Below are 22489 nucleotides of genomic sequence, written 5' to 3' on the forward strand. Positions count from 1 at the left end.
CTCTGTCCTCTTGTATGGTATTTACTCACCGTTATGATTTAAACTGCAGCTGCTATGACCAAGGTGGGTTCTGGCCTCACTAAGACAAAATATTCCAAACTCTCCCCTCCCCTCCTTTCTTCTCCTCTCCTCTCCTCTCCCCTCCTTTCCTCTCCTCGCTACTCTCCTCTCCTCTCCTCTCCTCTCCTCTCCTCTCCTCTCCTCTCCTCTCCTCTCCTCTCCTCTCCTCTCCTCTCCTCTCCTCTCCTCTCCTCTCCTCTCCTCTCCTCTCCTCTACTCTACTCTACTCTACTCTCCTCTACTCTCCTCTGTGCTGTCTATCTCGTCAGTGAGTAGGCTCTGTGTGCCTCCTCTACTTGTCAGACAGATGAGAAGTGTAAATTCAGAGCTGTGAAAACATCGACCTTACTGGCCAAACATCAAAGGAAATAGCAACCTGTCTGAAACGTTTCTCTGCTTCTCTCTGCCGTTGAAGTTCAGATTAGGCAAATATTGTCTCATACCACTGGATGTGTGGGCACTATTTGTTCAGAAGTTATTTGTGTGTCCAAGTGCGTCTGTTGAGTTGTGCAAGGATGTGCGTTTGTGATGGTGTGTATTTGGTCATGTACATGTGTGTGTTTGTGTGTGTGTGTTGTGGAGGCTGGGTGCTTGGGAAGCACTGTGGGTGATAGTCCAGAGGGTCCAGCGTCTGCAGCTTATTCTCCCCCTGCTGTGTTCTATTATACACAGAAGCACCTAACCTGTCAGGTCAGCCCTGTCCCACAGCCTTCCTGTCAGAAAGAATGTGTTCTGACACCGTTTTAATGTGCCATATGATGTCATATGAGAGAGGCCCGTAAGAAGAAGAAGAGCGACTGAGTGAGAATCATCCTATATCTCTCCTCTCCTTCTCTTTCATCCACTCTACTCTCCTTCTTATCGTCCATCTGCTTTAAAGAAGCTGTTCTCGGGAAAGAATGTTGGGCATTCTGTAGAGGAGACAGTCAGGTGACTGTCTGGCATAGATGTGTGTGCTGAAACAACAGCTTTATAAAAACCCACATAGCGTCGCAGATAAAGCAGGCTTGATGTGATTATCTACCTACCAGTCTCTCCCTCGTCTAACTCCCTGTCTACCCAGCCGTCTCACGCTTGTCTAAGACCTGTAAACTTATCTAACACCTGTCGACCTAGCGGTCGAAGACCTGTAAACGTATCGGTCTAACACCTGTCTACCTGCCTGTATCCCACCACAGTTGGAGTAATGTAAAATACCTGTCTGGTTAGTTTCTGACTGTACGTGTGTGTGTGTGTTTGCAGGGCCACAGTGAGGGCTGAGGAGGCCTCGGCCCTGTTGACCTCCATGCAGGTGAACAGTGATGGACACAACATCTCACCCAGCGCTACAGTAAGATCACTATCACCACGGAGATTCAAACGGTGTCAATGCTACATGTTATCAATAAATAAATCAATGCTTATAATCATACAGCACACAGTTGTGGATATAGAAACAAAAGACTGACAGTGCAGTTACGGAAATTCAGAATTTCAATAGTGACAGTGCATGTATAGACATACAGTATATAAGTTACACATTGCTAGTGCAGAAAGCATAAAAAGGATTTCTGAATTTAGATAGTCATATCTGCTCTCAATCCTGCAGTTCAGTAGATGATGTTCCAGCTCCTGAACACACAGTGGTCACCGTGGAGATGGCTATCCTCACCGTCTTCCTCACCGTCATCATTATCATGACTGTCTTGGGGAACCTGCTAGTGATGGTGGCACTCTGCAAGGACAGGCAACTGCGGTATGCCACCTCACATCCTGTTAGCACGTATTGAGTTCCTGTTTTCTTCCTGACTGACTGGAGCAACACATAAAAAATGTGATTAGATTGATATCCAGTGTCACATGAACACATGATGTCTGTAGAAATGTAGCACCATCGATTTGTCCTCTGTTTCTGTCCTATTGTGCATGCCAGTTGGCCTGTCTGTTGGTGAGTTCGCCTGTCGGTCAGCCAGGTTGGTGGTCGCTAGGGTGTGGGACCTCAACATCTGGGCCTTCTGTCACACTTTATCTGTGATAAAACATGAAAGCTCGTTCCAGATAAAAGAACTGGACTGATTTCACTTGAAGTGGGGCAGGCGTGATTGACAGCTGCATAAATGGGTCACTTCCTGTCAGGTGGATGGTGTGCAGGAAGGCCATGGCCATGCTACTTATACTAAGGTCCCACCATGGCAGCAGTACTTCCATCTACATCTGTGGTTCTCAATCCTGGTCCTCGTGCCCCACTGCCCTGCATGTTCTAGACGTTTCCCTGCTCCCACACACCTGATTCAAATGAATGGGTTGTTATCAGGCTTCTGCTGAGCTTGATAATGATCCATTCATGTGACCATCTAAAACGTGCAGGGCAGGGGGGCACGAGCACCAGGATGGAGTGAGGATTGCCACTGTTCTACATGCTTATATGCAAGGATTAATTTCTGCTGCGGCTTTGAGCTTGTGGGGCTGGGATGCTGAGAGACGAACCCTGTTTGCATATAGAGTGCAACATCCCAGTAAGGTCCTTTTAGGGTTAACCCATTCACCCTTGACCCCTGACCTCCTTCGACTACAGGAAAAAGAAAACCAACTACTTCATTGTGTCTCTGGCGTTTGCCGACCTGCTGGTGGCTCTGCTGGTGATGCCTTTGGCAGCAGTGGAGCTGACCACGGGGGTGTGGCTCTACGGGGAGCTCTTCTGTCTGGTCAGGACGTCTCTGGACGTCCTGCTTACCACAGCCTCCATCCTGCACCTCTGCTGCATCGCCCTGGACCGGTACGGGTGGATCACACAGAATAGAATAAGAGAAAATAGAATGTCTATCTCTCTCTCTGTTGGTCAGCACGTCTGTCTATCTACCTGTGTATTATTTATTGAGCTGGCTGGATATTTATCTATATCTATTTCTAGGTACTATGCCATCTGCTGCCAGCCGCTGGTGTACCGCCACAAGATGACTCCCATCAGGGTGGCGCTGATGCTGGGAGGATGCTGGTTCATCCCCATCTTCATCTCCTTTCTACCCATAATGCAAAGCTGGAACACTATTGGCATTGAGGAAATTGTGAGTCTCTCTAACCCTTAAATAAAATAAAGTGAACTTGTATGCAATAGTATGGAGTTAATCTCAGAGGAACATATTTTAACAAAGTTTGAGAGACATTTAAACCTGAGTGGAGCGCTGTGTTCTGTAACAGAGGATTTGACATCAAGTCAGCCTGGTCATGAACCTGTCAGAGCAGGGTTAGTCAGAAATTAGACTAAGGGCTGTGACATTTATTGAAGTTCAATATTCAAGTAAGCAGTAATTAAAAGCAGAATCTGCCCCACCCAGTTTTTGGAGAGACATGTTTGTAGAAAGGTAGCTCTCCATGAACCGGGTTGCCAGGTTTGCATAAGGTCATCTCTCCAGGAAAATAGTTGCTAGGTTCACAGATGGGTACCTCTCCAGGAACATGGTTGCTAGGTTTACAGATGGGTAGCTCTCCAAGATAGGGTTGCCAGGTTTGCAAATGGGTAGCTCTCCACAAACAGGGTTGCCAAGTTGGGAACCCTGGTCTGCCGACCCCGCCATTCTGAAGGCCTCTGTCCTTCCTGAGCACAGGGCCAGATGCAACATGGAACCACTCCAAGTTTGCAGAGTGTGCTGTTTCATCAGTGGTCAAACAATCTGACAGGAATGTCAGCTAGCCAACCCCGGATAAAAAACAGAAATCTCGATTGCGTATCTTTTTGAATAACACTGCTCTTGAAGGAGGCAATGTGCCGGGGTTCTGTGCGCTGGTCTCCCCCAGAGAGATGTGCTGTTGTGAAGGAAGGAAGGGAGAGCACGGAGGAGGTCGGCCGGGCTGGCCTGGAGCAGAGCCCACCCTCCTGAGCTCACAAATACCTCTGATTCTCCAGGGCAAGATAGCTCGCTTACACACACCATACACCCATACCACCACACTAATACGCACACACATACGCACAATCTCACATACACAGCTCTAGTTCACTCCCTCCAGTGTTGCCTGAACTGATGACTGTTGACAATGGCTCCATGATAGGAGTATGAGCCAGCCCCAATCTTCCCATCCCACCCTCCAGCAGCACACATCCACCCCTAACCCCAGATCCCAGGTCCCAGGCTCCAGCCTTGCATCGCACCCTGTAGCCTCCACACCCACACCAACATTCCCAACCTCAGTTTCAAGCCTTCAACCACCCCCCCCCCCCCCCCACTCTCCAACCTCAGTCCTCCAGCCTCCAGCCCTCTACACTACCCTCCACCCTAAACCCAGCCCCAAGCAGTCTGCCCCTGCAGCTGTTATCTACTACAACTTGCAGCTGTTGTTTCCATGAGGCGTAGTTGTTGAGTCAGGGTTTGGTGCTTGCCACGCCAAGTGGGTTCGAATCCTCAGAATCCTGGATCCCGTCCCTACAGCTTCTCTGTGTGAACGCGCGTGTGGACGTGTACATGTGTAACCCGTCTGTCTCCACGCCCGTCCCTCCCCAGATCCAGGAGCGACACCCCGCTGCGGGCAGCAACAGCACCAGCTGTGTGTTCATGGTGAACCGTCCATATGCGCTGGTCTGCTCCGCCGTGGCCTTCTACGTGCCGCTCGGCCTCATGGGCCTGGCCTACCAGCGCATCTACGTCACCGCCATGGGCCACGCCCGCCAGATAGGCACCCTCCAGCGCGCCGGCTCCGCCCCCAAGCACCACCCCAGCCCCGCGGGCGCCGGCGAACAACCGTCGTCGAGCCGTATGCGCGTGGAGACCAAAGCGGCCAAGACGCTGGCTGTTATTATGGGCTGTTTCTGCCTGTGCTGGGCGCCGTTCTTTGTCACCAACGTGGTGGACCCGTTTGTCCAGTACAGCGTGCCGTGGCAGGTGTGGACGGCCTGGCTGTGGTTAGGCTACATCAACTCCGGGCTCAACCCCTTCCTGTACGCCTTCCTGAACCGTGCCTTCAGACGTGCCTTCCTGCTCATCCTGTGCTGTGGGGATGAGCGCTACGCACGCCAAGGCAGCTACAGGCCCACTCGGCCCTGCCACCACTCCGTCAACGGCACCTCTCTCAGGTAAGACTCCACCTCCACCCAGGAGTGAGCTCAGACCTGGCCTTAACTCCACCCAGGGCTAAGCTCGATTCATTTCCAGCAGTGTCAGATGTACCTTTTATTTAGCTTGCTTTGCAGACAGCCATTACTCGGAGGGGATCAACACATGGGTTCCATTGAGCTCTTCCTGTCTAAATCCAGCCCACCTCCAGAATCCCTGGTGTGTCTTAATGAGGCCTTACTCTGCACAGAGGAAGAGGCTGGCCCTGTCTGGGTGTTAGGAAAACCAGGAAACCAGGTTATTGTCGCTCGTCCATAGAGAACCTCAGCATGACCATGTCCCTTAAGAGAACCTGATCCAGTTAAACATCAGATCCTGATCCAGTTCAAGCAGAGAACCCTAGTCCAGTGCAGCCATACACCCCCCCTGCCCCCCCACCCCGCATCACTCCACCGAGCATGTGTGTGCCGCCCCAGGGATTTGGTCCTTATTGCAATAGTCCTGATCCAAGTCTGAAGCCCAGATATACTGTACAGGACGTGTGCATGTAGTGAAGGATAGAGATGGTGGGGTGGTGGAGGGAGGGGTGTAGTGAAGGGTAGAGATGGTGGGGTGGTGGAGGGGGGAGGGGGGGGTGTAGTGAAGGGTTGAGATGGTGGGGTGGTGGAGGGGGGAGGGGGGAGGGGGGGGTGTAGTGAAGGGTTGAGATGGTGGGGTGGTGGAGGGGGGAGGGGGGGTGTAGTGAAGGGTTGAGATGGTGGGGTGGTGGAGGGGGGAGGGGTGTAGTGAAGGGTTGAGATGGTGGGGTGGTGGAGGGGGGAGGGGGGGGTGTAGTGAAGGATAGAGATGGTGGGGTGGTGGAGGGGAGAGGGGGGGTGTAGTGAAGGGTAGAGATGGTGGGGTGGTGGAGGGGGGAGGGGGGGCGTAGTGAAGGGTAGAGATGGTGGGGTGGTGGAGGGGGGAGGGGGGGGGTGTAGTGAAGGATAGAGATGGTGGGGTGGTGGAGGGGGGAGGGGGGTGTAGTGAAGGGTAGAGATGGTGGGGTGGTGGAGGGGGGAGGGAGGGGTGTAGTGAAGGGTAGAGATGGTGGGGTGGTGGAGGGGGAGGGGGGGTGTAGTGAAGGGTAGAGATGGTGGGGTGGTGGAGGGGAGAGGGGGGGGGTGTAGTGAAGGATAGAGATGGTGGGGTGGTGGAGGGGGGAGGGGGGGTGTAGTGAAGGGTAGAGATGGTGGGGTGGTGGAGGGGGGAGGGGGGGTGTAGTGAAGGGTAGAGATGGTGGGGTGGTGGAGGGGGGAGGGGGGTTGTAGTGAAGGGTAGAGATGGTGGGGTGGTGGAGGGGGGAGGGGGGGTGTAGTGAAGGGTAGAGATTGTGGGGTGGTGGAGGGGGGAGGGGGGGGTGTAGTGAAGGGTAGAGATGGTGGGGTGGTGGAGGGGGGAGGGAGGGGTGTAGTGAAGGGTAGAGATGGTGGGGTGGTGGAGGGGGGAGGGGGGGTGTAGTGAAGGGTAGAGATGGTGGGGTGGTGGAGGGGGGAGGGGGGGGTGTAGTGAAGGGTAGAGATGGTGGGGTGGTGGAGGGGGGAGGGGGGGGTGTAGTGAAGGGTAGAGATGGTGGGGTGGTGGAGGGGGGAGGGAGGGGTGTAGTGAAGGGTAGAGATGGTGGGGTGGTGGAGGGGGGAGGGGGGGTGTAGTGAAGGATAGAGATGGTGGGGTGGTGGAGGGGGGAGGGGGGGTGTAGTGAAGGATAGAGATGGTGGGGTGGTGGAGGGGGGAGGGAGGGGTGTAGTGAAGGGTAGAGATGGTGGGGTGGTGGAGGGGGGAGGGGGGGGGCTAGAGAGCCGGCCATGGTGCTGCCAGGGAGGTTATCATGATGGACGCGAGTCCTTAGGAAGGTTTACACTATACAACACTATACTTTCCATCCCCTGTTTGGCTGTGAGGCTGCTGAGTGCAGCTGCAGACACTGTGCCTCTGCGTGTGTGTGTGCGTGTGTGTGTGTGTATTTGCGTGTGCTTATGCATGTGTGTGTGTGTGTGTGTGTGTGTGCGTGTGCATGTATATGCAAATGCATATGATCGTTTTACTGCGTATGTGTGTGTGTGTGTGTACAATGGTAGAATGTGGAGCATCTATCAGTGTTGATTCATGAACACCTCTCTGTGTGTTTCTGTCTGTCTGGTTCCTGTAAGAGATGGATGCAGGGGCCTGCTTGTGTCAGAGATGTTTATCTGTCTGGAGAGCTGGTGAAGAGTGGAGCTGCACAGGGTTATGGACACACTTCCTTATAGTGCTTTGATTTCTAAACAAGGTTCTAGTCTCAAGATGAGGTTCTCAGTTCAAAAAATAGACAAGACATAGATGTTGTTCCGGCAGGATTTGAGTCATGGCTCTAGTTTCCAAGTTCTAGAACTAAGGATTATAGTCAAGGCCTAGTTCCCAGTTTGTAATGTCCTGGGTTCTAGTGTCTCTTGGGTTCTACCAGTGTGTTCTAGTCCACAGTTTTCCCCTGGGTGTGACTGCTGGCTGACTCTCTATGTTTCATGTTGTTTGGGGTTTTTCACATTTAATGATTATGACTTTGTTCCATACATGTTATGAGTCTCCAGCTTGGCCATGTGGTTCTCTTTAACGCTGCTCACTGGAAAAGAACCTTTCTTGTAGGGCTGTACGTCTGTGTTCTCCAGAGTGGTTAGACGGTCGAGGGTGTGATGCAGGAAGCTGAAAAACAAACAGTATTATTAGCAGCCGTAACATCTGTCGTTAAACCTCGTCTGAGACATAGAGCAGATCCTCACAATCACATTACTGTCACTAAAATAGTAGCTGCTCAAAATCACACCGGAATCTCTGTGGAGTGTTCTTACTTATGACAGTCGCAGCACACACACACACAAGTTTGTTTTACTATCATAGTGAGGACTGACAATTCACTCCCATTCAAAATCATGCAATCCTTAACCTCTAACCATAACCATAACCCTTTTGTAATTCTAACCCGAACACTAATTCAAATCTAAACCTTAAATCCCACTTGAAGCACTTGAAGTTGTGGGGTCCAAAGAAATGTTCCCACAAGGTCCATTTTTCAGAGATGACTATCGTTTTGGGGACTTATGGATCCCGCAAGGGTAGTTAAACAAGACCAGACACACACACACACACACCACACACACACACACCAGGCTGAGGCGGATGCTGAGGCTGGTGGCTACACAGTAGCTTGGAGGCTAATCTTTGTCTTCTGGTTGAATAATAATAATGACCAGATTGTGGAGAATTAGCTCTGCACGCTAACCTCCCTGGCTCTGAGCTGATCTCATCCCATCTAGAGGCACGCAAGCATCGCCTCTGAGCACAGTCCTTATGCAGAGACACAGTTGTAACTATTTATAAACATTTTCAAATGGGCTCTTCATCGCTCTACGGCTGTCTGCTGTTGATTCAGTAGGTCCAGGGTGTCCAGGGCTTGACTAGGCTGTCTGATTGCTTGGTTCCAGGATGTAAAGCTGTATCCAGAAGCTCTGGTGAGGGATGTTAGTATGAATTGATGACCTCACAACCACCTGTAATCCCATTGTCTGTGCTGAGTCATTGTGTGCTATAGGAAAACATTTCTCTCTGCCTTAGCTTAGCCTTTATTTTGCTCTCAAAGCAGCTTTCAATGTGGGAACAAAAGTGTGGATTGAAAGTTTGGGGAAACGTGTGAGAGTGGGCAGCCCATTTGTTTCGGCAACGTTGTGAATTCTGTTGTTGCTGATGTCGTTACATTGGTTTGGAACAATGCAGTCCAGACGGCCAGTTGGGTCCAGTGAGTCCACAGGGCATGGGTTCAAGCCGTGCTGAGCCGCTGGCACAGAGACCCATCACCCTCACCAGCATGTGCTACTGAGGGAGCTTTACCGCTCTCCTCTCACCCTTCAGCCCCGTGTGGGTGTATGTATGGGCAATTGTTTGCGTGTGCCCTTTGTAAGTGCTACGGGTGTGCGGGGGTGCATGGGTGTGTGAGTGCACACACGTGTGTGTATGTGTGTGTGTTTAAGGTGAAGGACAGGGAGGCCGTCAGTAGAGAAGGTCTGAGGGGAGTGACTCCTGCAGCGTTGGGTCTGCAGCGAGGAGGTGGGGCTGAACACTGAGGCACACATGGAACGTGACCATCAGAGATCCTAAAGGAGAGGGGGGGACTTACTGTTAGAGGGCAGCCTGTGTAGCACCTGCTTCCAGGTAGCAGGACATCCTGTAGGGACCCTGGAACACATGTCCCTCCAGGACAGACAGACAGGGGGTGGGGGAGCACAGCTACAGGTCAGGATTTTAGCCTCTCGTAACGGAGGAGCAACAGAGGAGACATTACGCCTGTGTGTCTGTCTATATGCCTGCCTGCCTGCCTGCCTGCCTGCCTGTCTATATGCCTGCCTGCCTGCCTGCCTGCCTGCCTGCCTGCCTGCCTGCCTGCCTGCCTGCCTGCCTGCCTGCCTGCCTGCCTGCCTGCCTGCCTGCCTGCCTGCCTGCCTGCCTGCCTGCCTGCCTGCCTGCCTGCCTGCCTGCCTGCCTGTCTGCCTGTCTGCCTGTCTGTCTATATGCCTGCCTGCCTGCCTGCCTGCCTGCCTGCCTGCCTGCCTGCCTGCCTGCCTGCCTGCCTGCCTGCCTGCCTGCCTGCCTGCCTGCCTGCCTGCCTGCCTGCCTGCCTGCCTGCCTGCCTGCCTGCCTGTCTGTGTGTCTGTCTATATGCCTGCCTGCCTGCCTGCCTGCCTGCCTGCCTGCCTGCCTGTCTGTCTGTCTGTCTGTCTGTCTGTCTGTCTGTGTGTCTGTCTGTGTGTCTGCCTATATACCTGCCTGTCTGCCTGTCTGTGTGTATGCCTGCCTGTCTGCCTGTCTGCCTGCCTGTCTGTGTCTGTCTGTCTGTCTGTCTGTCTGTGTGTATGCCTGCCTTCCTGCCTGCCTGTCTGTCTGTCTGTCTGTGTGTATGCCTGCCTGCCTGTCTGCCTGTCTGCCTGTCTTCCTGTCTGCCTGTCTGCCTGTCTGCCTGCCTGCCTGCCTGCCTGCCTGTCTGTGTCTGTCTGTCTGTCTGTCTGTCTGTCTGTCTGTGTGTATGCCTGCCTGCCTGTATGTGTACGTGTGTTTGACTGTGTGTGCCTCAGCCAGCAGCACTAATCCGATTACAGTGAATGTCTCCCCAATAACGGCTGCTTTCAAATGTCACCAGAAACCCCGCTGCACCTTCCTCTCCTGCTGTGGTTGTTTGTCTTCTGTTTATTTACATAGTTGTTTACAACAACAAACTAACAGGCCCACGAGGGGGCTCTCTGACATAGGCAGTCTATAACAGGACTCTCTGTAACAGGACCATGTCAGACAGAACAGTCTGTCTCAAGAGAGTCAGTGACAAGACAATGTGTGACTGTTCCAGAGTGCCACAGCTATCTCTCTCTTCAGCCATCCATAGCAAAACCGTCCCCACAGCAGAACATCGTCCTAGGGCCCACCCCGGGTCAGAACCCTCAACCAGAACCAGAACACTGCTTTGGCCCCTCATATCTGCCCCCAGATCTTGGAAACAATCAGAACTCAGGAATGGTTGCTCCAACATCAATGAAGACAGAGATCAAGTAGTAGGCTGGCTTTTATGAACTGCGGTTCAGTTCTTTTATCAAAACAAAAGTTTGAGAAGAAAAGAAGGTGGCGTGTCGGCCAGACTGAGTCTGGTAGTCCACAGTATATTTATACACAGTATAATCTTAATAGTGAGTATATGAAAACACTATGTAGGGTATATAAATTCAGAGGGTATTTATAGCTGTACTAACACAGTAAGTGCATACTATGTTAGTCCGAGCACAGGGGAGTTAGGATAACTGACAATGGCACTGGTGTCGACTTTAGATCTTCAACTGCAAACACACACTCACACACACACACTGACTGCTACGTAACATGTGGTGCGTGTGTCCATAGTGTTGTAGCTGTAGACTCTGCTGTGTTTCCATGCCCTGGGCCTCCTTTCTTACAAACCTGCCCGATTCAAACCGACAGTATTTAATAAGGTTGTTTTATCTGTGTATCATAACAGCCCTTTCTTTAAGTCATGTTTATGTTTGTCCCCCGGCGGGATTTGAACCCCAAACCTCTGCGTCGCAGGCTGCCAGTCATCATCCTGCTGAGACATATGAGGGTCTGAAGACTCCACTGGGGGGGTTTGATCAACATCTCAAAGTGGCTGTGCTCTGGCTCTTGTCTACTCCTTCTGTCTGCACTCTCTGTCTACCCTCCCTGTATCTAGTCCTCTCTCACTCCTCTCTTCCTTTTGCTGTCCTTCCTTCTCTTGCTCCCTCTCTCCCTGATAACCCCTCTTTCTCTCTCTTCTCTCTCTGTCGGTCTTTATCTCCATGTATGTCTCTCTCTGTACTTGTGTATTTTGGTGTCTGTGTATCTATTTCTGTGTGGCTCTTTCTACCTCTAGTCAAGCTGGTCTTTGAGGGAGCTGCAGATATAAGATGCATTTGTTCCCAGGGGCAAAATAAACCTCTCGCATTCTGCCGGACTTGGCAGTCTCCCGCTCTATTTGATGTTAAACAAGAATTGTATCAACCAGGTCAAAATGTGTTGACATGCTGATGTCCTGAGGACGTGTTGTGATTGGTTCTGGTTTGGCTCCTCTTTGGCTGGTCCGGGCCTGAGCAATCTCTGGCAGGAGAACCTCAGGGCTTGACCATGATTGGAAATGTTCCAGGAAATCAAGACGTAAACCAAACATCCAATTAGCTCATTAAATATCCAGAGGACTATCCATCACTGTAGGGTGTTGTTACAGACGTGCAGGATGTGTGTTTCTCAGGCTTTAGAAGTAAGGTCTGTGTATGTGCACGTGTGTGTTTGTGGCTGTCGGGCCTGGGCGATCATCTGTCTGGTCACCAGCCTAGCAGGAGGTCTCACAGAGGACAAGGAAGAGATCACATCTCACTTGCATTCAAACGTCACAGGCATCCAACGCATAAACCGTAACATATACCACACAGTCTACCGCACAGCACATGCACCACATACACTTCCTAAAACCAAAACGTCAACTTAATGCTTGGATCTATTCTCAAGATATTTCAGTCTGTTGTCGGGTTCGTAGGGATAGACGTCCCCCACTAATCCTTCCTGTGGGAACATCTTTGGTTAATCTTTGCTATCTGGTCCTTCGTGTGCTCCGGGTTCCCTTGAGGAACAGCTAAGGCCAGCTTCTGCTGTGTTCCACGGCAACTATTACCCTGAAATGAAAAACACACAAACATCTCCGCAGGGTCACGGCCCGAGCCTCGTCTGATGCTGCTGCTTCACTTGTTTCATGTCGTATTAAGTGACAGTGATCTGGAGACACGATGAAGACTGACACACACACACACGGTCACTGAACGAGCGCACACACACAGCCAGAGGTGGAAGGTTTGTTAGAACAGTGTTTCCCAACCCTTTTTCAGTCATAGCACCCTTAGAAAGGTTTCTGAATGTTGTGGCCAATCCCCCCTGTTTGAGATACTCTGTTGACACATGATATATTTCCCCTCCCGTTGTTTTGTCAGGCATTGATTTACTAAATAAAAAGGTTTCTCTAATGCTGTCTCCATCTACCAATACAACATTTGCCAGGAGCTGAGCGTGCCCACTAATGTCAATCGACTTATCCAGCTGCAAGGAAAAATCGTTGAAGGACTTTTACACGAAACCCCAGGGTGCCGCCCCACCCCGGTTGGGAAACACTGTATTAGAATCTAACATATGGTGAACTCAGTCTGTCTCTTGTGAATGAGTGATGATGAGAATGATGATGAAGGCAGCTATGGGAGCCAGGGTAGTCACTCTGTTGTTCCTTCTGTCTCTCTCTCTGTCTCTCTCTCTCTCTCTATCTCTCTCTCTCTCTCTCTCTCTCTCCCTTTCTTTCTCCCTTCGCTCTTTTGCTCTTTGTGTCTTTATCTTTTTCTCTCTCTTCTAAAAGAGGAAGCAATGTTGGGGAGCATTCTACAGGGGTCACGGGGTGACCATGGGAACCTAAAACCTTCCAATAATCTCTCCGTGGGAGTATCCATGGTGACTTGTCCCTGCTGTGACTGCCTGAACCCAGAGCAGGCAGCGCTGCCCATGGCCCGGAGGTGACAGGAAGTAGACAAAGGGACAGGAAGACTAAGGAGACATAGCGCCACATGTTATGAAACCAAACATCTACTATCTGATACAGGATCTGCCCCCAGGTTTATCTGAAACCACTGGTTTAGGATGAAGGTTGGGGTATGGTCTGGAAGGCTGAGACGCTAATGGAGGCTGAGGTTGGGGGGCTGAGAGGTTGCTGATGGCTGAATGTTGGGAAGCTGAGCAGCTGGGAGGCTGAAAGGCTAGTTAAGTGAGGGGCTGATGGAGGCTGGGAGGCTGGGAGGCTGAAAGGCTAGTTAACTGAGGGGCTGATGGAGGCTGGGAGGCTGAGAGGTTGGGAGACAGGGAGACTGACGACAAACATGGAACCCCCCCCCCCCCCCCCGAATTGTATTTGAGCATGCAAATTGTGTGTATATGTGCTTCTACGTACATGTGTGGGTGTGTGTTTGACCCAATACAACCGGAGTCCAAAGTCTTTCTTATCCTCTTCATCTCAGGAGCCTAACTGTACCTGGACCCTACTAAGCCAACCAACACACACACACTCACACACACTCACACTCGGGATTTAAAACAAACAACGCTCACATGATTTATAATCGAAAACAAAACAGTCATTTATAACCAGAACTGCTCCAGAGTTACATTTCTCCTTCCACCAGAGAGCTAATCCTGTGTCTGGAGGATGTGATGTCACTGCGAGTGTCATTTTCTTACCTCTGTCTGTTCTGGTTTGCTGATAAGCAGATGAGGTGATATTCCAGTGTTAGGCTGTATAGGAGTCTGGCTTCTGATCACTCAGCAGGAGTGGAATACCTCCAGCAACAGCTCCAACCAATAATCATCTTTAAGCTACTGTCAGTCTCAGTAAAGTAGCTGATCTCATCCTAACCGTGGTTTGACCTGTATGTATATTTTGTCTTTATAAGGGAGTTAAGGGGTTGACATTTAACAGCTGTGATCAGAACACAACACAACCTAACTGCTACATTCCTCTCTCTCTCTCTCTCTCTCTCTCTCTCTCTCTCTCTCTCTCTCTCTCTCTCTCTCTCTCCATCTTTCTCTATTTATCTTTCTCTCTATCTTTCTCTCTCTCCCTCTCTCCAGACTGTCATTCCTGCCAAACCGCAGCTACAGTGATAATGGCAGCAGGATCTTGGCCAATGAACCCGAGTCCCTGGATTCCCAGGGAGTTCCATGATGTCATCACCTTTTTTGTCAGTGTGTGCGATGACGACGTCGCCGGCTCTCTCTGCATTCTTCCAGGCCATCACACCACGTACCCAGACACCAAGGAGCAGGACCTGTGTGGGGAGCGAGTGTGTGTGTGCGCATGTGTGTGTTTGGCGGGGGATGTCTTGACTTACGGCTGTCAGGCCCAGGGACCTGCAGAGGCTCCCCTCCTACTGTGTTCCCATGGTGATGATGAGACTGAGGTGTGGTCTGTAAGGACCACTGGACCACTGCTTGGTTCCTTGGAGCTATGACGGAGGACTAACCCACTGGACGTTCCAGAGCAGAAACACACTGGAGTTGGAGAGAATATCCAGGAGCCTGGAAATGAACTTACCACTGGGATTACTGGGCCAGACATTCAACTGGCTGCGTTAGATATCTAACTGGCTGGCTGGTCTCGATATCTGCTTGTGTTTGGTCTAGATATATAGATGTGTGGCTGGTCTAGATATCTAGCTGTGTGTTTAGTCTAGATATCTGGTTGTGTTTGGTCTAGATATCTAGCTGGCAGGCATCTCGCTGGCTGGCTGGTATATCTCACTGGCTGGCTGGTATAGATATCTCACTGGCTGGCTGGCTGGTTCGATATCTCACTGGCTGGCATAGATATCTCAATGCTGGTATAGATATATCATTGGCCGACTGGTATAGATATCTCATTGGCTGGCTGGCAGATATCTGACTGGCTTAGGTCTCCATTTGGTTGGAGCTCTTTGTCTCTACTGCGCCCTCTGCTGGTGACCTGATAGTGTACATCACACATCCTCCCAGTTGTCCATCCGTCCCTGTCTGATGAGGTAGATGTCTCAGCCTACTGGTGGGACCCCCCAGGCAACACATATATCCCAACTTTATAATTTATTTCATTTTGCTCATGTCCAGCATCAAAGAAGAGGAGCAACATTGTCTCGTTACTATGTGACAACATTTTATAGACAGTCGTTTCTGCACGGTGTTAGATTTACTCTTTGCAACGATAATAAATGTGTCACTTTTACAAACGTTTACCTTCATATATATTCAGCGTCTGTGTGTGTGCTTCTGATGTGCCAGGGCTCCTCCCACATGTGGCGTGTTGCGTAACCTCCTGCCCCCATCAGCTGTGGGGGTGTGCGATGCGACCCCCTCAGTGCCGACACACGGCGACCTCGACAGCCCGCTGACCTCCCTGGAGCCTTCGCCGTGTCTGTCCGAGTGGCTGTCTGAGAGCGCTTCAACGAGACAGCCGTCGTTGTTGTCGACGGGACCCCATTAGCTGCACACAAAGCAAGTCTCCCCCTCCCGGTCCACTCTCCTTTCACTGACGCTCACCTCAATCAGAAGCCCTCACTCAGTGTGGTGCTCGCTGCCGGCCGGCGTCCTCCTCACAGTCGCCATCGACATGAGCACAGCCTCAAGGTTGACCCACCAATCGGGGACTGCGGAGGCAGAGCAGGAACTCGTGTGTGTGTGTGTGTGTGGAGTAGGTCGGACGAGCGCCGATCCAATTCTCCAGTAAGTTGTTGAAACAAGAACACCTTTGATCTAGGAAAGTGGGGCCATGAAACCAAATGAACCGTGACCCAAGTGCACCATGAACTGTCCAGTCACATAGTAAAATACAGATTTATTAGAGAAGACAGAAATACAGGCATCACTGGCCAATGGAATAGGGTGTTACATTGTCAATATTTACACAGACTCAGCTTCGAAAGTAATCAGAGAAAAGAATAAAGGACTGACAAGTATTACAGACAATGTAAGAAATAATAATGTTGAACCTTGTACTACCCTGTACATGTACAGTTTCACAATACTCCATCGATAACAGTTGACAACTCAGTGTTGACAGCAGTAACGTTAGAGTCAACCTCTAATCTAAAACACAAGTATGTGATGATAGTAGAATAATGACAGCTAATGACAGCATGGTTTGGGAGGGTGTCGCTGAAGCGCTGTCAGTCCATAGCGGGTCCTTCGGTGATGCGGCCCCGTCGGCGTGGCGACACGGACGCTCAGAACAGGTCTTTGGTCGTGGAGTTGAAAATGTTATCGCTGTGGGACTTCTTAGACAGATCATACTGGAGAACAAAGACCCAATATCAGGGAGAGAAAAAAAAAACTGAGGATGGAGAGAGTGGAAGTATGGGGGGGGGAGATACAGGAGAGAGTGTAGAGAGAGAGAGAAACAAGTAGGGGGAGAGAGAAGCGAGGAGCCAGACTAGTGGATGAGTGATCTTACTGAGAAGTCAGAGTAGCTGGTGTCCACTGCAGGGTTCTGGCTGCTGTTACAGTCCAGCAGGGGGGGGCGAGGGATGATGCCGTCCACAGGCCTGGCTTTCATCTGAAGACACACAGAAGGTGTCATAAATCTACATAGTACCTAACCGGTGCAGAAAAGGTCACTTGCAATTGTGTGTGTGTGTGTTACCTTGTGTGTGTGTTAGTGTGTGTGTGTGTTACCTTGTGTGTGTGTTACCTTGTGTGTGTGTGTTAGTGTGTGTTACCTTGTGTGTGTGTGTGTGTTAGTGTGTGTGTTACCTTGGTAGAGGAGGGAGGTGGCTTGCTGCTGGACACGCTGATAAAGGTGGCGCTAGAGCCACTGGTCCTCTGGATTGACGATTGGTTCGGAATCTGGACAGGACCACGGGATTGGCTGGGAGTCTGGATGAAAAGACAACCCGGATTGGCTTGGAGTCAGAAGGGGGCAGCCGACTGGCTAGGAACAGGAGGAGGGGGTAGCTTATTGGTTAAAAGCATGGGGAGATAGAGGGGGCTGTACCTTCCTGATCTTGGTGGGGGTGGGGCCACTCATACCACCGTGGGGTCTCTTGGTAGGAGTCTTGAACTGAGTCGTATCCCCCTTCTTAGCCGACTGCTGCTGCTGGACACACACACACATAACTTGCACTGTAATCAGGAGAAGGTCCATTGACAGAACGCCTAGATGTGCGAGTGTGCACACTGCAGGTGTGGCTGTGTGCATCCTATAACCAACCCTTTCACTCTTTTCCCTCTCTCTCTGCTGTTTGTGCTCCTCCCATTGGTTAGAGATGTGGGTCATGACCTTCTGACCCCAGACCAGGAAGTCAGTTCCGTGGCTCTGCTCCCAGAGTTTCACCCCTGACCTCAGCTCCTCTTCCAACTGAGAAAGAGACAGAGAGAATGTGTGCATACACAGCACATGCATCGGTGTGTGTGTGTGTGTGCGTCAACATAGCCAGGCAGGGAGGAGAGGAACACATTAGTCTGAATAGGAGAACAGTGGAAGCTGATTAGGTAACACTGCCCCCACCCATCCATCATCAATCCAATTGGCTCTGATTGGCTGCTGCGACAGGCTGGAGAGATGATGGAAGAGTGATGTCATCAGAGATGAGAGTTGGCCAGAAGAGAAGGAGAGGTGGAGAGAAGGAGAGAGGAGAGAGGAAAGAAGGAGAGGTGGAGAGAGGAGAGAAGGAGAGGTGGAGAAAGGAAAGAAGGAGAGGTGGAGAGAGGAGAGAGGAGAGAAGGAGAGGTGTAGAGAAGGAGAGGTGGAGAGAGGAAAGAAGGAGAGGTGGAGAAAGGAGAGGTGGAGAGAGGAAAGAAGGAGAGGTGGAGAAAGGAGAGGTGGAGAGAGGAAAGAAGGAGAGGTGGAGAGAAGGAGAGGTGGAGAAAGGAGAGGTGGAGAGAGGAAAGAAGGAGAGGTGGAGAAAGGAGAGGTGGAGAGAGGAAAGAAGGAGAGGTGGAGAGGAAAGAAGGAGAGGTGGAGAGAGGAGAGGTGGAGAGGAAAGGAGGAGAGGAAAGAAGGAGAGGTGGAGAGACAGACGGAGGTGCTGCTGACCTTTGGCAGCATCTTCTGGACCTTGACCCTCTCTTTGGCCTCCTTCAGCAAGGCTCCTCCTCTGTTGGAGAAGCGGCTGGGATCGTTGGCTTTCTTCTAAATGGGGGGTGGGGGGGAATGAAGGTTCAAGCTAGTGATGTACCCAAATGAATAGCCTGGGTCGAAAACACAACTGAATTCTGGATGCATGTCCGAAAACCAAAACTTTAAAACTCACTATACTAATATTAGACTTTTCAGTTCACTTCAATATGATCAACATACACCCTCTTAAAATTTGCAGTCAGCAGTGTTTTTTCTACAGAAATGGTATGTGCTTATCAGAAGCAGAAGTATTTCCACACTGCTGACATGACCCCCCTTTCCAGGGTAGCGCCATGACAATGTCTACTATGAACGAGAGGGAAATCTAAGCCCTGAGGAGCGGGGCGGCATTTATTTTGGGCAAAACCAGAAAATTCAATTTTCTGCCCAAAATGTGTTTGCTAGCGGAATGTTTGGTGCATCTGGTCACATGGTCTCCATACTAAGATCCAACGTGACGAGAAAAAACAAGCCAAGAGCTCCATCTAAAGGTGGGTCGGTGTTTTCTTTGTAATGGCAGTTGTGTGTGTGTGTATTAGTGATGATGTGTAATGATGATAATAATAATGTCAGTGTTTGTGGGTGAGTGGCTCAGTTACCTCAAATTCTTGGTAGAGGGCCCAGGTGTTTTCCCACTTGTGCAGAGTGTCCAGCAGGGGGCGAGCCTGCTGGTGGTGCAGCTTCACTTTCAGCAGCTCTGCATCGTGCACCGACAGGAGCTCCTCTGTGAAGACGGCTACCGGGAGGGAAAGGCTGGGGTCAGACAGGCCTGGCAGGGGTCAGACAGGCCTGGCAGGGGTCAGACAGGCCTGGCTGGGGTCAGACAGGCCTGGCTGGGGTCAGACAGGCCTGGCAGGGGTCAGACAGGCCTGGCTGGGGTCAGACAGGCCTGGCAGGGGTCAGACAGGCCTGGCTGGGGTCAGACAGGCCTGGCTGGGGTCAGACAGGCCTGGCAGGGGTCAGACAGGCCTGGCAGGGGTCAGACAGGCCTGGCTGGGGTCAGACAGGCATGGCTGGGGTCAGACAGGCCTGGCTGGGGTCAGACAGGCCTGGCAGGGGTCAGACAGGCCTGGCTGGGGTCAGACAGGCCTGGCTGGGGTCAGACAGGCCTGGCTGGGGTCAGACAGGCCTGGCTGGGGTCAGTCAGGCCTGGCAGGGGTCAGACAGGCCTGGCTGGGGTCAGACAGGCCTGGCTGGGGTCAGACAGGTCTGGCTGGGGTCAGACAGGTCTGGCTGGGGTGTAAGGTCTGTTATTGTGTTCAACGAGTTTCCCCACACGTCAGGTGACTGTGTTACTCACAGTGGGAGAAGCATAAGCCTACGTATGTGTGTGTGTGTCAGTAACTCACTGCTGCAGAAGTGTGTGTTGAAAGCCTCTCTCTGCTGGGGGCTGAAGGCGCAGAGCTCCCAGAGAGAGAGCAGCTCCTCACGGACCTTCCTCACCACCTCCTCCAGCCTGCTCTTCTGCAGCTCACTCAGACGCTCCTCCTCACTGCGCCACTAGAGGGAGACACTGCCACCGTCACTACAGCGTGCCGGAGGGAGAGAGAAGCGTGCGTGTTGGGGATTTGGCGGGCGGGAGGTTCCCCCCACCTGTTTCATCTGGTCAGACAGGGTTCCATGGACGTTCTCCAGGAAGTTCTGTCTGTCCTCCTCGGAAGAATCGAGACGGTTCCACAGACAGGCTGTCTTCTCCTTCAGCTGTTCCACACATTCCACCAGGAAATCCCTTTTAACCTGAATCTGGACACGCGCACAGTAATACGACAATATTATTATTATCATCATCATCATAGCAGTGACTTATTACATTTTGGAGCACTGTTGTGGTACAGCATCCTAGCTAATTGTCTGGAATTTCAGTTATTTGAAAAATGAGTTTGCAAATAAATGGAATCAATTACAAGGTCACACAATGAATGTTTGAGAAACCTCAGGCACAGACTTCAGTCTTTAAGAGGTGGGGCCAGGCTGTGTCGCAGCCTACACCAGGGTGTTATGTTATGGGATGGTTATGGTGTGGTATGGCCCCCTACCTTGGCGAGCAGCAGCTTGAGAGCGTTGATGTTGTCGAGTGTGAGCAGGAAGATGTCCTGGTCGCTGCAGACCGACTCTCTCTCCAGGCTGGTCTCAGGCTCATGGCCCATCTCCTCCATCAGCCTCCTGATGTCCTCACGAAGGCCGGAGAACACCGCCACGCGCTTGGTCTGCAGGACACACCCGGGTTACATGCACGCACTCTCGACAGGGAGAGACACACACAGTCTACTGTGAAACAACACACCGGTTACACACACACACAGTCTGTAGACACACACACCGCCCCTACCTTCTCCTCGGTGAGGGTGGCTATATGTTGCCGTAGCTCCTTCAGCTGTGTGGTTGAGGGGATGCTTCCGGTGGGGATGTAATACGGTGTGGCACAAAGCTCCACACACAGGTCTTTGTCCTGCTTTTCGAGCTGCTGTTTCTCTAACAGGCGCTCTGCCTTCTCCCGCCTCAGAGCATCCACCTCGACACGAAGGTGCTTCTCCATCTGCAGCACCGTCAGGCCCTCTGGAGGCTGCACCACACACAGGGGCATAGTTAAGGGGGGGGGGGGGATAACCGCACACAGGGTGGAGTTAGACAACAGTCAGTCATCAGGCTGTCAGCAGGCTTTAGTCCAGTGGGAGGGTACATACTGAAGACCACTGGGAGAGCACAGAGTGGAGGGCAGTCTCCACTGGCAAAAATTGTTTCATTTCTTTTAAATGAAATGTACGTTTGCCTATGGTGGTACGTTATACATCTGGACCCAAAGCAGGCTAAGGGTGACAGGAATAGGATTCCGTTTCACCGACGTGAAAGCCGTATACTAATGCGTAAGTAAGCCAGAGGTGCAGCTGCAATGTTGCTCACCTTGTTAGGCTCCAAGGCTAGCTCCAGACACAGAGTTTCCAGATCATTCTGGAAGTTAATTATGTTGTTGCGCAAATGATTTTTCATAGACTCCTCCTCAGCTATCATGTTTTTCAGCAGGTCCTGGGGGGGACAGCCATATACTGTAAGTGATAGCCTAACAACTGGCTAGACAGCATCAGAAACATGAACATGGCTGACAGACAATCCTCTCCCAGCCAGGAGAAAATCCTAGACTGCGGTATGTCCCACCGGAGACCAATGCTTCTCACCTCGATGTGCTTCTTCACTGTCTCCATCCTCTGCACTCGTTTATCTTCCATGATGCCGATGCTGTCCCATATATCCACCAGTCGCGCCATGGCCATGTTGATGCCCGTCACCAGCGAGAACGCCAGCGCTTCGCTAAGGTTGTAAAAGAGTACAAGACGTCAACTACAACTAAATACAGCTGGATTGTGTTTACAGTGTAAGTTTGTATCCCTAGCAGTAGCACTAAGCTAGGCTACCGTTAGCGCTAGTTACCGTTAGCGCTAGCTACCGCCTAATGTTACTAATGCATTTCCTAATCAAAGCAAAATGTTAACTAACAATAACGTACCTCCTCCGTGTTGACATAGTGAAGATACAAACTCAGACCTTTAAGAAAAATAGTAGGTCTATTCTAATATACCGACAATTTTGAATATTTTGTTTGAAATCAATAGTCACGGAAAATACGATGATAAGCAAGATCACCAGTCAAAACACAAGAGATCTCAGTTGAAATTTTAAACTGGTTCGTATGCCAGCCAGGGATTTTATGATTGGTTGCATGGTCATATAGTACGGTGGCCAACAAAATGAGGGCCACTTCCAGTTTGCTCTCTCTGTGCACTAGCTATACTGCCACCAGGTGGACAACATGAACACACTTTTTATTTAACTCTACATTTTCCATATATTTGTAAACATTTGTACAATGAGCAAATGTAGGCCTACATGTTAACGACTGAAGTTATTATTTTGAGTTGAGTTGTTCCATCAAGTAGAAAAGCGTTGATGTGGTATAATCGTGTCACTTGATGCGTGACTAGTACATTCGATTTAATCAAAGGTCCCACACAGAGTAATGCGAGCTACCATATAAAATCATTATGTATCACTTTATCAGAATTTATAGAGCCGTCACCACAGAGGTCACCATTTCTGACGGCCGTCAGAATTTTTTTGAGAATGTGTGTTCCCCCCTTAACTGCTTCCCAAAGAA

General features: G+C 51.0%; 2 protein-coding genes across 3 annotated transcripts; one reads left to right on the plus strand and one right to left on the minus strand.

Annotated features, from left to right (window-relative positions):
• The first annotated feature begins 1311 nt into the window (after nt 1-1311).
• On the plus strand, nt 1312-15450 carry LOC146236260 (5-hydroxytryptamine receptor 4). The gene is made up of 6 exons (XM_084687071.1): nt 1312-1390; nt 1649-1795; nt 2615-2815; nt 2951-3104; nt 4539-5107; nt 14325-15450. The coding sequence occupies exons 1-6, from the start codon at nt 1362-1364 to the stop codon at nt 14416-14418; spliced, it is 1194 nt and encodes a 397-aa protein (XP_084543197.1). The 5' UTR covers nt 1312-1361; the 3' UTR covers nt 14419-15450.
• Nucleotides 15451-16039: 589 nt separating this feature from the next.
• Nucleotides 16040-22061, minus strand: prc2 (protein regulator of cytokinesis 2). 2 transcript variants are annotated; one of them, XM_084687214.1, is made up of 14 exons: nt 21842-22061; nt 21513-21645; nt 21241-21363; nt 20669-20902; nt 20376-20546; nt 19933-20082; nt 19689-19839; nt 18939-19075; nt 18256-18351; nt 17431-17577; nt 17215-17313; nt 16974-17096; nt 16675-16776; nt 16040-16513 (listed from the first exon to the last, which is right to left on the minus strand). In XM_084687214.1, the coding sequence occupies exons 1-14, from the start codon at nt 21856-21858 to the stop codon at nt 16448-16450; spliced, it is 1749 nt and encodes a 582-aa protein (XP_084543340.1). In that variant the 5' UTR covers nt 21859-22061; the 3' UTR covers nt 16040-16447. The 2 variants fall into 2 exon arrangements, with proteins under 2 accessions (XP_084543340.1, XP_084543339.1); XM_084687213.1 differs by having other exon boundaries at nt 17215-17316; nt 21842-22060.
• Nucleotides 22062-22489: the final 428 nt, after the last annotated feature.

The sequence above is a fragment of the Hypomesus nipponensis genome, chromosome 22, assembly GCF_054491055.1.
Source record: "Hypomesus nipponensis isolate SF chromosome 22, ASM5449105v1, whole genome shotgun sequence".
NCBI lineage: Eukaryota > Metazoa > Chordata > Actinopteri > Osmeriformes > Osmeridae > Hypomesus > Hypomesus nipponensis.

Excerpts from the sequence above, each read along its gene's own strand:
- prc2 (XM_084687213.1), bottom strand. Across the intron at positions 17,097-17,214 it reads CCCCCACCAAGATCAGGAAG|ACTCCCAGCCAATCCCGTGG; the intron begins GTACAGCCCCCT and ends CTTTTCATCCAG. Across the intron at positions 16,777-16,973 it reads CACCTCCCTCCTCTACCAAG|ATGAAAGCCAGGCCTGTGGA; the intron begins GTAACACACACA and ends GTGTGTCTTCAG.
- LOC146236260 (XM_084687071.1), top strand. The coding sequence starts at position 1,362 with ATGGACACAACATCTCACCCAGCGCTACA. Across the intron at positions 1,391-1,648 it reads ACATCTCACCCAGCGCTACA|TTCAGTAGATGATGTTCCAG; the intron begins GTAAGATCACTA and ends TCAATCCTGCAG. Across the intron at positions 5,108-14,324 it reads GTCAACGGCACCTCTCTCAG|ACTGTCATTCCTGCCAAACC; the intron begins GTAAGACTCCAC and ends CCCTCTCTCCAG.